We start from the raw sequence: 14141 nt of genomic DNA on the forward strand, positions 1-14141 counted from the left end.
TGGAGCTGAAGGTTGATGACAAGCTGCCATTATTCATTTTTCCCTCCAAGGAAAGCAGGAAGTTGACTTCCTCTCCCAAGTGTTAAGGTTACCACTGGGGCTCGCTTTTACAATCAACAAAACCGTGAGGACTTCACCCAGTTTTCTAAGCAGCATATTGACCAGCAGCAGATTGACCTAAGTGGCTATCATTTTATTTCCTTTTGCCACATTTGCTAATTTAGGAGTCTTGGTTTAATTTGGTAATCTGTTCTTATTCCTTCTCTGGGCACTAATTTGATGTATTTGAAGTACTTTGCTTAAGCAATGGATAAAGTTTTCCTTTGAGGTCATTGTCATGCAGCACCAAAACACCCTTAATCATGCCATGTCCATGTTAACCAAGTACCCATCCTGACTCATCCCATTTAGCATTACTTAGTCTGCAGCCTTCTGTGCAATTCATGTGGTCGTCCAGATACTCAAATGGGAGTCTCTGCCTCCATCACCAACTTGGGTGGGGAGAGAGAGAAAAGAGGGGAGTGGGGGGGGGGGAGGAAGGAAGAGAATAAATGAAGTCTTCCTTGGATTCCTCTCACCCCTTGCCCTTAACCTATGCCCTTATAAAAATTTCTCTCTGGTTACCATCCTTCTAACTTCCACAATCTCAGTAATTGTGAAACTGCTCTCTGGACAGCTCCCAAACTACCTTGCTGGGGAAGATCAAAAGAAGCTTTAGTCATTTAAAATCAAATCCCTGTGCTGTTGTAGTGGTAATTGTTTTCATACTAAGATTTTTTATTAAATGACTGGAATTCGTAACTTTTGATTGGTATGTCTTCATTAAATATTTTGCGGTGACACTTTGTGATGTTTCATATGGGATTTGAAAGGCACAACAGTGAAGTCTGTCTTTAAATCAAAAATTACTGTAGATGCTCGATCTGAATAGAAAATATTGGAAATATTCAGGTCAGCCAGCATTGTGGAATGACAGAATTAGTGTGACGTAGGATCTTCGATCTGACTGGGATGATTGCTGCCCTCAATCACTCTCCCCTTCCCTCCCCTTCCCTCTCTCTTCCACTATTTCACCCACTATACTTTTGACCTCCCCAATCAATTCCTCTCTGTCTTCCAAGGAAAGATATTATCGTTGGAGGCAGCTGAAAGAAGATTCACTGGGATGAACCTGAGAATGGCGGGATTAGAATCTTACAAAGAAAGCTTGTCTACATTAGGCCAAAATGTCTACATTTTGACCTACATTAGGTCAAAAAAATCGATCTTTGCTGAGCTTTCAAACCGAGATTATTGATTGCTTTTGCAAGTATATGTAACTGAAGTCACAGATGCTTAGCACAAATATTTCCTGTAATAGATAGGGGCATGAGGAATGACACCAGAGAAGCACAACCATTCTCCCAGTTTAAACCAAAGGCCTGTGCATAACCATGTACTTGTATGTGTTTGTGCAGTGTGTATTACTCATTGGCACTTAGAAGGATGAGAGGTGATCTTATTGAAGCACAAGATTCCTAGGGGTCTTGCTGGGTGGATACCCCTTCCCCCAACCCCCACCCTCCATGGGAGAGTCTTGGATCGGAAGACAGTCCCAAAATAAGGGACTGACCATATAAGGAAGAATGTCTCTCAAAGGATTGAGAGCCCTTTGAATCCCTCACCCCAGAAACCTGTGGAGACTGAATCCTTGAATATATTTAAAGCTGACTGAGATTTTGAATCACTAAGGCAATTGAGGGTTACATGGAGAGGGTTCGAAAGTGGAGGAGGAAAGTTGGATGAGCCATAATCTCATTGAATGGCCAAGCAGGCTTGAAGGGTAAAATAGTCCACTCCTATTCCTAATTCTTCTGGTCTCTTTTGATTCCCCTTCCCTTGATCTCCAGTTTTAAAAGTACTTGATTTAACAGCTCCCTTGTAAGTTTTGTATTTCGCAAGGCAAGGCTTGTGGAATGCAAATATTTCACTTCTTAAAAATAAGACAGTAAAAAGTTATGACCGATTCTGTTGGTTATTGTTAATCCACCGCTGGGGCATAGGGTAAACATTGCCAGCTATTGTAAGTGACAGTCTGCACAGTAGGAGTGTCAGCCATTATAAGAGACAGGTTACTGATGGTAACAGGCTTGGGGATTTTACATTCTGAATAACATACATCTATGCACCTAAACCAGTTGTGTTCATTCATTGTTGTTCCAGAGCTGCTGCAGTCAATAGTGTGACTTTTTTTTTGAAGCTTCATTTGGTCTGATTTATTGCACAATCAAAATAAATATATCTGCAATCTTTTTAGATGCAGGGGAAAAATGAAAGCTGGGAACAGCAGAGTCTCAGAAAATAACCTTTCCTCTTAATTTATTTTTGTAGTTGTAGCAGAGATCTGTTGGCTAAGTGTGAAACTCTGTCACTGGTTTTACTGTACTTATTTATGGTTTGAATTAAACTTCAGTAAGCATCAATGGTTGAAGGCCTCCATCTGGCTGTGATAGAGGCGGAATAAGACTTTGTTCTAAACCTAAGTACCATTCCCGTACACTGGAGCACAATAACAGCCAGAGTCAGTGCTGTGGTTCACACACACATGGGCCAACTCAGAGTGACAGCTCTGAAGCAGCGCTGACCTGGGACCCTGGGAACGAGGGGTTAGATTGAAAGGACCTTGGCGCATAAGTGTAGTAGCGTAACCCATGCTGCAGAGCAGTGCAACTTGGCACAAAGCAAGCAGTCAGCAGCAATAGTGATTTAAACATAAAAGCGATTGTAAGTGGTATAAGCATGAGAAGGATTAGTATTTGGGGCTACCCCTTTGGACCAATTTAATTCTTGACTAATGTTCTATTTTAATTTCCAAACCATTGGCAGTTCTACAGAGAGGACTTATCCAGAGCCAGTGGCAAACATCTCAGAGTGGACAGCTGCAGACAGTATTAACAAATATACAAATTTTCCAGAAGTTAAGAGGCATGCTAATTTTGAGAATGATTGACAGCCCTGTTGGAAAATACGCTTTAGCAATTTATTTTTTGAAACTTCTGTGGGAGATGACATTAAACTGATACTCTCAGCAACCAAGAATTCACTCTTTTATGTGCAGAGGGATTAATCAGGGTCCAACTTCCTATTATCCAGCTCCAAATACCTTCCTTTGACTGGTCGCTGGTGCCAACTTCCATTGCCAGGGAAAAGGGCACTCTTTCCCTTGTACTGCGCTAACAGCTTAAAGACCCCAGTGTTGGTGTGGATGGATCCACTCTGTTTTTAGCTTTCAGCATAGCCCATGGGAAGCAGAAACATTGTTTCCACTCTTCCTGTGTCCAGGGAATGAAGACACTCAAAAATAAGAGTAAGAAGTGGTATGGTGGATGTTAGAACATTGTGCCATCTATAAAGCACCTCCAAACTCCAAGACGTGTGGATTGTCAGTGAACATTTGATTTGCACTTCCTTGTATTCGTTCCCAAATGTGGGCATTGGTGATGCAGGGTTTCGACCTGAAACGATTCCTTTCCTCCCACAGATGCTGTTCAACCCGCTGAGTTCCTCCAGCAAATCTGTCCGTTGCTCCAGATTCCAGCATCTGCAGTCTCTTGTGTCTCCAGAGTTCATTACCTCTTGAGAAGGTGGTGATGAGCAGGGAGTTCCAGGTATCCGAACTTGTCGCAATGAAGGAGCAGCAACATACTCACAGACCATAACAGTGTGCAACATGAAAGGTAACGTTTCACCGGTGATGATTCTAAGTACCTGCTGCTTTGTCCTTGGTCATGGGCTGGGAACTGCTATTGAAGAAGCCCTGGCTAGTTACTATAGTGGTAGCTGTAGATGGTACACACTGCAGCCAGGATGAAACAGTCGCCGTTTGACCAGATGGCTGAAGCTGCAGGAGTTTGTTTGATTGGTGTCCATGCCTTTGAAACCCACCATCGCTGCCGTGCATGTCTGCAGTGCATGCTCACTGCAAAATGTGCAGTGGCAACTTGTAACTTCCTTCCGCTGCCTCTAGTTGCACCAGAACGTTTAACTAGGAAGGATGGTAAATCATGCGGACAGCATCTTCAGTTGTTCATCTCCTTATCATACGCCATCCTGATCTGGACATCTATCTTCACTGAACCCGAGTCAAAATCTTAGTATTGTCCTTATAGAATTTTTATTTCAACGGGAAGTTTCATTGTAGTTTCTGAGAATAACTAATATACGTGATCTTTTCTGTGTCATTACCACCCCAAGAAGAAAAGTTGTTCTGACTTTTTTTTTAAAGATAAACATATTTAGATATGTTCACCAGGGCCTCTACTTCCTCAGGAGGCTAAAGAAATTCGGTTTGTCCCCTTTGACTCTCACCAACTTTTACCGATGCACCATAGAAAGCATCCTATCTGGATGCATCACAGCTTGGTACGGCAACTGCTCTGCCCAGGACCGCAAGAAACTGCAGAGAGTTGTGGACACAGCCCAGTGCATCACGGACACCAGTCTCCCCTCCTTGGACTCTGTCTTTACCTCTCACTGTCTTGGTGAAGCAGCCAGCATAACCAAAGACCCCACCCACCCTGGTCATTCTCTCTTCTCTCCTCTTCCATCAGGTAGAAAATACAAGAGCCTGAGGACACGTGCCACCAGACTTAAGGACAGCTTCTACCCCAATGTGATAAGACTATTGAATGGTTCCCTTATACGATGAGATGGACTATGACCTCACGATCCACCTTGTTGTGACCTTGCACCTTATTGCACTGCACTTTCTCTGTAGCTGTGACACTTTACTCTGTACTGTTATTGTTTTTACCTGTACTACCTCAATGCACTCCGTACTAACTCAATGTAACTGCACTGTGTAATGAATTGACCTGTACGATCGGTATGCAAGACAAGTTTTTCACTGTACCTCCGTACATGTGACAATAATACACCAATGCCAATAGATAGTTGGTTATTCCTATGGGGTATAATTTATGTGATGGAGTCAGAAACCAAATTAATTAATGGAGCTCAAGTCCATAGTTCCCTGAACATGGCACCACAGGTAGATAAGGAGGTGAAGAAGGCATATGGCACGCTTGCCTTCATGGTTTAGGGCATTTATATTCTATGAAAAGTTGGATCATTATGTTGCAACTTTAGGAAGCACTAGTTAGACTGCACTTGGAGCTTTGTGTGTAGTTCTGTTTGCCACACTGTAGGAAGGACGTGGTTGTGCTGGAGAGAGTGCAGAGGAGATTCACCAGGATGTTGCCTGGACAGGAGGACTTCAGTGGAGGGAGAGATTGGACAGGCTGGGCTTGTTTTCCCTGGAGTGGAGGAGGCTGACGGATGACCTGATAGAGGTGTATAAACTTATAAGAGACATAGGGTAGACAGTCAAAATCTTTTTCCCGTTGTAGAGTATCAAAAACAAGAGGGCCTAGGTTTAAGGTGAGATGAAGGAGTTTTAAAGAGGATTTGAGGGGAAAGCTTTTGCACCGAGAGTGGTTGATACCTGGAACTTGCTGCCAGAGGAGGTGGTGCAATCAGATACAATTACTACGTTTAAGGGGCATTTAGACAGGCACTTGAATATGAAAGGCATAGACAGAAATGGTCCTAATGTGGGCAAATGGGATACATGTAAATGGGAAAATTGTACAGAAAAGACATGGTGGGCCAAAGGGCCTGTTTCTATGCTGTACAACTCCATAACTCTATGTGGCAAAGAATACTCTGGTGGCAAGAGATCATAGTTAATGTAATCTTAATTGCAATTGAGAGCACAGAACTGAGTGGGACTCAGTGATGGATCTGAGGACTGTGACTCATCTGTGCATTTGGTTCTTCCAAGTTCATCCATTTCTCTGCTCATTTCACGGTTGCCTGCCACTTTCCAACCCCACTTTCTAAGCTCCACAGTCCGTTCTGCCCCACACCATGACTGAAATAAGCTCATAATCCACCAGTGACTCAGAATGAAAATTATAGTCCATGTTCAAATCATTCTGAAGGTCTCACTCCCTCTGAAACCAGCTTCAGACCTACAACTGTCCGATCTGTGCTTTCCTCAATTCCCAAATCTTTGCAATTCCCTGAACTGAGGTCAGGGGTTCCTCTCAAATACTCTCCCTCGCCCTCTCTCTCTCTCTCTCACTCTCTCTTTCTCTCCTCCCCTCTTTCTCTCACTCTCACTCCTTTTCTTCCTCCCCTCCCTCTCTCTCTCCCCTCCTCTCACTCTCTCCCCTCTCGCTCTCTCTCTCTTAATTACTGTGCACGTGTAATGAATTGACCTGTACGATCAGGCTAATGCAAGAACCACCTCTTGGCTCTGTGTCAATTATTCGCTGAGTTTATGCGTTTGAGGTGTCTTGGGGTGTGTTTCACTACATGTTGGTCATATGTAATGCAAGCTGTTGTGACCATATTTTACAAGCCAGAAAAGAAAGCGACCCATTCAAACCCATTTGATTCCAGATTCTGCAGCACTTTCTGTTTACTGTATTGTCTGCTTTAATGTATTGGTCACGTTTCAAATGTACTCAGGAAGGGACACGGTTGCTATTGAAAGACCAACTGTCTGATTGTTGGCCAGTGATCCAAAATCACCCCAGAGTCACAGGGCACAGAACAGGCTCTTTGGCACACCGTGCCCATACTAGTCATTTGTACTCCTTGGCGATTCAAGTGCTTTTGTAGATACTTATTGAATGTTGTGAGTGCCTCTGCCTCTACCAACCACTCAGGCAATGTGTTCCATGAAAACGTTCTTCCTTAGACCACCTCGAAACCTCCTACCTTTTACCTTTGTCTTACACACCACCCGCAGTGCAAAAAGCTTCCAACTATCTACCCTTCGTAACTCCCCCATAATCTTGTGTTCCTCCACCAAGTCCCCCCCTCAGCCTCTTCCGCTCCAAGGGAAACAAACCCAGCCTATGCATCCCCTCCTCATAGTTAAAGCCCTCCATCCCAGGCAACATCCTGGTGAATCTCCTCTGCTCCCTCCCCAACACAATCACATCCTTTCTATATACGGTATGGCACTTGGTGGAAGCTTGGGCAACTTTAACTCTCGTTCTGAGAACAAACGTTCCCTTCTATGCAGAACGGCCTGGTGGGCTGGAATGTTCCCCTAACCAACACTCCCCGCCCCACCCCACCCCCCACCTTCCTTTCAGAAGGGGTAATCGCTGGATCCACTGCTGTCAAAGGCCATCAGGCATGGAGCCAGGAGATAGCTCATCCTCTCTTTACTGAACTGAACTCCAGGCTAGGAAAGGTTAAGCCGGGTTCATCAGTCATGCCTGACACAAATCTTTCTCCAGTGTTGTGGGCAACAGTAAAAGAAAGGGTAATGCTGACACGACCATACTGGTGGGAAGGAAAGGCTTTGTGCTCCAAAGAACACAACGATTTTTACAGACGGCTCCAAATCCTGAGTTTATGTTACGACTGGCATTTTTTTCGACTGCATTTTTTTTCGGGAAGGGCAAAATAGACTTGCAGTTCTGTGGTGTCTTTTCTCAAACCTCAGGGCATCCCGGTGAATTACTTCCAAAATGCAGTCTCTCCTGTAGACGCAAGAGCTAACTTGCACACAGCAAGCACCCACAAACAGCAGCGCAATACGTGGGACAATTATCGGCTCCAGGACCCCCCGTGCCTATTTTGGGTACCGATGGACTGGGGCTGACGTCATCAGACTGGAAAGAGTGCATTGCCAAGATTCGAGGGCCTGAGTTATGGGGAGAAGTGCAGCAAGCTATGCCTTTATTCATTGAATGTAGAAGATTGAGAGATGACCTTACAGAGGTGTATAAAATCATAAGGGGTATAGCTAGGCAGGCACGGTAGTTAGCAGTTAGTGTAACGCTATTACAGCGCCAGCGACCTTGGTTCAATTCCCGCCGCTGTCTGTAAGGAGTTTGTACGTTCTCCCCGTGTCTGCGTGGGTTTCCTCCGGGTGCTCCGGTTTCCTCCCACATTCCAAAGACGTACAGGTTAGGAAGTTGTGGGCATGCTATATTGGCGCCAGAAGCGTGGCGACACTTGAGGGCTGCCCCCAGAACACTCTACGCAAAAGATGCATTTCACTGTGTGTTTCGATGTACATGTGACTAATAAAGATCTTATCTTACCTTATCTTATAGAGTGAATGCACACAATCTTTTTCCCAGGGAAGGGGAACTAAAAACTAGAGGGCATAGGTTTAAGGAGAGAGGGGAAAGATTTAAAAGGACCTGAGGGGTAACCTCCTCACACAGATGGTGGTGCGTGTATGGAACAAGCTGCCAGAGGAAGTGGTTGAGGCAGGTAACAACAATGACACTTAAAAGGCCCTTGGACAGGTATGTGGATAGGAAAGGTTTAGAGGGGTATGGGCTTAACGTGGGCAAGTGCGACCCGCTTGGAAGGCATCATGGTCAGCATGGACGAGTTGGACCAAAGGGCCTGTGTCCATTCTGTATTACTCTATGCCTGAAATCAGCCCTGACGTTTAAAGTGAAGCAGATCCAAAATATAGTCATTGAATGATGAGGCTTTGTATGGTCTAACATTGTAGTGACATCATAAATAACATGTACGAATCAGCACCTATAAAAGCAATGAGTCAGAGTCAGTCCCTCCAAATCCACACTGAGCACCGTCCCCCCATTTACATTGACCCCACACTCATCTCATTTTATTCTCCTGATATTCCCAGCAACTCCCCCCAGATTCTAACACTTACCTATTCATTAGCGGCAATTTACGGTGGCCAATTAACCAACCAATCCACCAGATGTTGAGGTGTCGGAGGAGACTGGAGCATCCGGAGGAAACTCACATGGTCACAGGGAGAATGTGTAAACTCCCCGCAGACAGCACCCAAGTCCAGGATTGAACCCATGACCCATGACTTTCCCAGATTCCAAACTCTCCACCGAACCCTTGATCCACAGCTCTGATACCTCGACAGTCTGGGTAATTGTAACCATGGAGCCAAGGCTGCCTGGATTGGAGGGCTTGAGCTATAAGGAGAGGTTGAAAAGGCTGGGTCTGTTTTCCTTTGAGCGAAGGAGGTGTATAAACTATAATTTGTAGGGAATGTGGGGAGAATAAGTTATGGGGAAAATTAGTGGGAGAATGGGATTACTCTGTGTGCCAGAAAAGACTTGATGGGCCAAGTGGCCTCCTTTTATGTTGAGGAAATATGGAATATCCCTTGATTGCCTTAATATCTAACAATCACAGCCTCCAAGGCCTACTTCTTCCCTTAGTCATCTTCTCATCCCCGGAGACTCCCGGATAATTCCTTGGCAGCTCACTTCCATGTTCATTCACGGCTGTCACTGACAGCAGTCGTCGGCCTCTCATTTCGAGGGGGCCACCCTTCCAGGACCACCTCTGAGTTAATATTCCCAGAGCAGCCGTGCAGGACTGAAAACCAAGATTAATCCAGCCAGTATTGAAATAATAATGGATTTATTTCAAAGTAACTTTAAATAATAATCAATCCTTCATCCTGGACAATCCCACTTTCCCTGTTCCCAGTTACATAGCATATGGGTAGGCAATTAAAAAAACATTAGAAAACAGTTAAAAGGAAAACACTATATTTTTCAGTGTGCTTTTATTTTAATAAATGCAGGTGTGTCTATGGAGGTAGCTTCCAGCAGGGTTTCAGAGGTAAAAGGTTAAAAAGTTTATTAGGTGTTCTCTTTGTTCATATAGAATTTCATCGTTCTGTTGTGAGGATATAAGTCTCTGAATGTGCTTATATGGAAGGATAATGTGGTAAAAAAAAGCATGCAGCAAGGTTATATAGGCTTTCCATCCATTCTCATCCCTCTCTCTCACAGCCACTTGCGAAGTCTAGAAGTGGCGCTGAGACCGCAAGCCCCCTCACTCCCGTCGGCCCTCGGGAACGGTACGCTTCACAGATCACGCTAGACGAAGATCAGTGACTGTGGGGAACACTGGCAATTTCCCCGCAGAGATTCGCGCACCCATGATCCGTGACAGCCCGGGTGGGAAGCAGCTATCCAGAATGTCCTGGAAGAAGAAAATGGAAAGCTCACTCAGTGAAGCAACTTTAAGCCCCAAACATTTTAAGGATTCATTATTTCTTTTTAACATTTGCAAATGCTGGAAAATTGCCCCTTCCAAGTTATGATGCAACTGAATTGGTAAATTGGTTTATTATTGTCACTTGTACCGAGGTACAGTGAAAAACTTGTCTTGCATACCGATTGTACAGATCAATTCATTACACAGTGCATTGAGGTAATACAGGGTAAAACAATAACAGAACGTTATTAAAGACACATAATCAAAGACCCCACCCACCCGAGTCACTCTTTCTTCTCTCCTCTCCCATCAGGTAGAAGATACAGAAGCCTGAGGGCACATACCACCAGGCTCAAGGACAGCTTCTATCCCACGGTGATAAGACTTATACGATAAGATGGACTCTGATCTCACAATCCACCTTGTGACCATGCACCTTATTGTGTACCTGCACTGCACTTCCTCTGTAGCTGTGACACTTTGTACTGTATGATACCACCGTTGTAGGCCGTATCTCAAACAGCAATGCGTCGGAGTACAGGTAGGAGATAGAGAGCTTAGTGGAATGGTGTCATGACAACAACCTTTCCCTCAATGTCAACAAAACAAAAGAGCTGGTCATTGACTTCAGGAAAGGGGGCGGTGTACATGCACCTGTCAACATCAATGGTGCTGAGGTCGAGAGGGTTGAGAGCTTCAAGCTCCTGGGAGTAAACATCACCAACAGCCTGTCCTGGTCAAATCACGTAGATGCCACAGCCAAGAAAGCTCACCAGTGCCTCTACTTCCTCAGGAGGCTAAATAAATTTTGTTTGTCCCCTTTGACTCTCACCAACTTTTACCGATGCACCATAGAAAGCATCCTATCCGGATGCATCGCGGCTTGGTACGGCAACTGCTCTGCCCAGGACCGCAAGAAACTGAAGAGGGTTGTGGACACAGCGCAGCGCATCACAGACACCAGCCTCCCCTCCTTGGACCCTGTATTTACCTCTTGTTGTCTTGGTGAAGCAGCCAGCATAATCAAAGACCCCACCCACCAGGGACATTCTCTCTTCTCTCCCTTTCCATCCGGTAGAAGATACAGGAGCCTGAGGGCACGTACCACCAGATTTAAGGACAGCTTCTACCCCACTGTGATAAGACTATTGAACGGTTCCCTTATACGATGAGGTGGACTCTTGACCTCACAATCTACCTTGTTATGATCTTGCACCTTATTGTCTACCTGTAATGCACTTCCCTGTAGCTGTGACACTTTACTCTGTATTCTGTTATTGTTTTTACCCTGTACTACCTCAATGCACTGTGTAATGAATTGGTCTGTACGATCGGTATGCAAGACAAGTTTTTCACTCTACATTGGTACAAGTGACATTAATAAACCAGTACTCTCTGTGTGGAAAAAGTTGCCCCTCAGGTCCCTCTTAAATCCTTCCCCTCTCACCTTAAGCCTATGCCCTCTAGTTTTGGACTCCCCTACGCTGGGGAAAAGAGTGAGTGCATTCACCTTATCTGTGCCCCTCATGATTTTATAAACCTCTATACGGTCACCCCTCAGCCTCCTACGCTCCAGGGAAAAAGTCCTAGCCTATCCAAACCCTCCAGTCCCAGTAACATCCTCATAAATCTTTTCTGCACCCTTTCCAGTTTAATGACATCCTTCCTACAGCAGGGCGACCAGAACAGTAGGCAGTGCTCCAAATGTGCGATCCAATTCATCTGAATGTGGCAGCTGACCCAAGTGGAAACATAAGTGAAGCTGTGTGATTTGATATCCTTATATGAATATCATTGGTTTTGGTAAGCTTACATAAGGAATGTGCTTTTAAATTATTTTTAAATGCTTTTGTAATAATTTCTAATTTGTTACATTATTTATCGGAGTGCCTCTTATCATTTGAAGAAGAGTCTAGACAGTAAGATCAGGGCCTCAGTTCCCACTGCCTGATGTCCTGTCTGTTCTCACGGGCTGCTTCACATCACGGGGCGACTACAACAGTAAAGCCACAAGGAAGCCACAGTCTAGATCAGGTGAGAAGTTGGGCAGAGCGTTGGCAGATGGAGTTTAATCCCGATAAGTGTGAGGTGATGCATTTCGGGAAGTTAAATCAGGGTAGGATGCAACTGGTCGAGCACTATGGAATGTTGATGGACAGAGAGCTCTTCGGGTTCAAATCTATAGCTCCCTTAAAGTGACAACGCAGGTCGATCAGGTGGTGAAGAAAGCAGATGGCTTGTCTTCATAGGTCGGGGCATAGAATACAAGAGTTGGGACATTATGCTGCAACTTTACAAGACACTGGTTAGACCGCGCTTTTGTGTGTGTGCAGTTCTGGTCACCACACTACAGGAAGGATGTGGTTGCACTGGAGAGAGAGCAGAGGAGATTCACCAGGACGTTGCTTGGATTCGAGGACTATAATTCTAGAGAGAGGTTGGATAGGCTGGGCATATTTTCATGGAAAGAAGGGGGCTGACGGGGGACCCGAGAGGGGTTAATAAAATTATAAGAGGCATAGACAGGATAAGTAGTCAGAATCTTTATCCCATGGTTGGGGTATCAGAAACAGGAGGGTGGAGGTTTAAAATGAGAGGAAGGAGTTTTAAAGAGAATCTGAGGGGAAAGTTTTTTTTCACACAGAGTGGTTGAAATCTGTAACATGCTGCCAGAGGAGGTGGTGGAATCAGATAAAGCCACCATGTTTAAGAGGCCTTCAGACAGACACTTGAATAGACAAGGCACAGTAGGATACAGTCCTAATGTGGGCAAATGGGATCAATGTAGATGGGCAAAAAGGTCGGCATGGACGTGGTGGGCCGAAGGGCCTGTCTGAGCTGCACGACTCTATGACTCTGTGTGGGAATGGGATGCTCTGGTGACAAGAGATCGTAGTTAATATAATCTTAATTGCAACAAGTGCACAGAACAAATGGGGATGCAGCTCTGGATTTGAGGGGCCGAATGGCCATCTCCTGTGTGCTAGCTGACTGCCAAAGCTTTGTTCGGCCTTTCTGTAGTTCAGGTTTGTTCTGCATTGATTCTCTGCCAGACACACCACCCCACAAACCCCACATACTCCCATTACATCACAGAACACGTTCATAGAAATTTACGGAGTCCATTTGGGCCAATTGTGTCTGTCCTGTTAGCACCCAGGGTCTCACTGTGGGATAGTGAGCAGTCTGAAAACAGTAGGACCAACGCTAGGCAGGTACTAGGTGGGCAGGCACAGTAGCGTAGCGGTTAGCGTAACGCTATCACAGAGCCTGCGACCCAGGTTCAATTCCGGACGCTGTCTGTAAAGAGTCTGTATGTTCTCCCCGTGTCTGCGTGGGTTTCCTCCGGGTGCTCCGGTTTCCTCCCACATTCCAAAGACATACGGGTTAGGACGTCGCGGGCATGCTACGTTGGCGCCAGAAGCGTGGCGACACTTGCGGGCTGCCCCCAGAACACTCTACGCAAAAGATGCATCTCACTGTGTGCTTCAATGTACATGTGACTAATAAAGAAATCTTATCTTACCAAACCTCTTCAGTGGGAATTGGCGAGTGCACTGGCAAGACTGGGGTGGAAGATGTAGGGGAGAGGTCTCACTGTTGACCACAGTTCTGAGTCATTATTTTAGGCTTACAGTTCATTACCAGCAATGCCTGCGACCATCGAGGCAATTTATTGTAAGCGGTCATATTTCAGTTGATAGAAAATTCAGGCTTCTCTATGAAAGCTGATCTTCTGCTGTAACCCCAAGGGGGAAGCACTGGGAAGAGGTCCAGTTTGGAACATGTTCCATGCGATAGGAAACAAAGGCACTACTGAGAATGCAGGGACTCGCTGATTGAGAATTGGCATCAGGACTGGGAACAAAGTATTCAGGGGAGATTGTGAAGGAAAACAAAGTGGGGAGGGAGGGGTCAATCCAAAACAGTTTGTATCAAGGCTTCTGCTCGGAGTCTCTCTGGGCTAAGAAACAAAAGAGAGGCAACAACTTAGCTTAAAACTGACAGAGATTTGTAAGAGAGAACTGGAGAGAGGTTAGCAATGGTAATCAAGTGATGATAATGGAACTTTAACCATTTAACTGTTTAAAAGTGAACCAAGAAAAGACAACCCTCTTTTA

At 45.2% G+C, this 14141-nt stretch overlaps 1 protein-coding gene across 1 annotated transcript in view; it reads right to left on the reverse strand.

Annotated features, from left to right (window-relative positions):
• Window positions 1-9414: 9414 nt before the first annotated feature.
• Window positions 9415-14141, reverse strand: part of si:dkey-178e17.3 (somatomedin-B and thrombospondin type-1 domain-containing protein) — a 123252-nt gene continuing 118525 nt past the window's right edge. The window contains exon 5 of the mRNA XM_052032342.1: window positions 9415-10005. Coding sequence (XP_051888302.1) covers window positions 9900-10005 — 106 coding nt within the window. The 3' untranslated portion in view covers window positions 9415-9899. The remainder of the gene's footprint in view (window positions 10006-14141) is intronic.

Source organism: Pristis pectinata, chromosome 17 (assembly GCF_009764475.1).
Source record: "Pristis pectinata isolate sPriPec2 chromosome 17, sPriPec2.1.pri, whole genome shotgun sequence".
NCBI classification, from domain to species: domain Eukaryota; kingdom Metazoa; phylum Chordata; class Chondrichthyes; order Rhinopristiformes; family Pristidae; genus Pristis; species Pristis pectinata.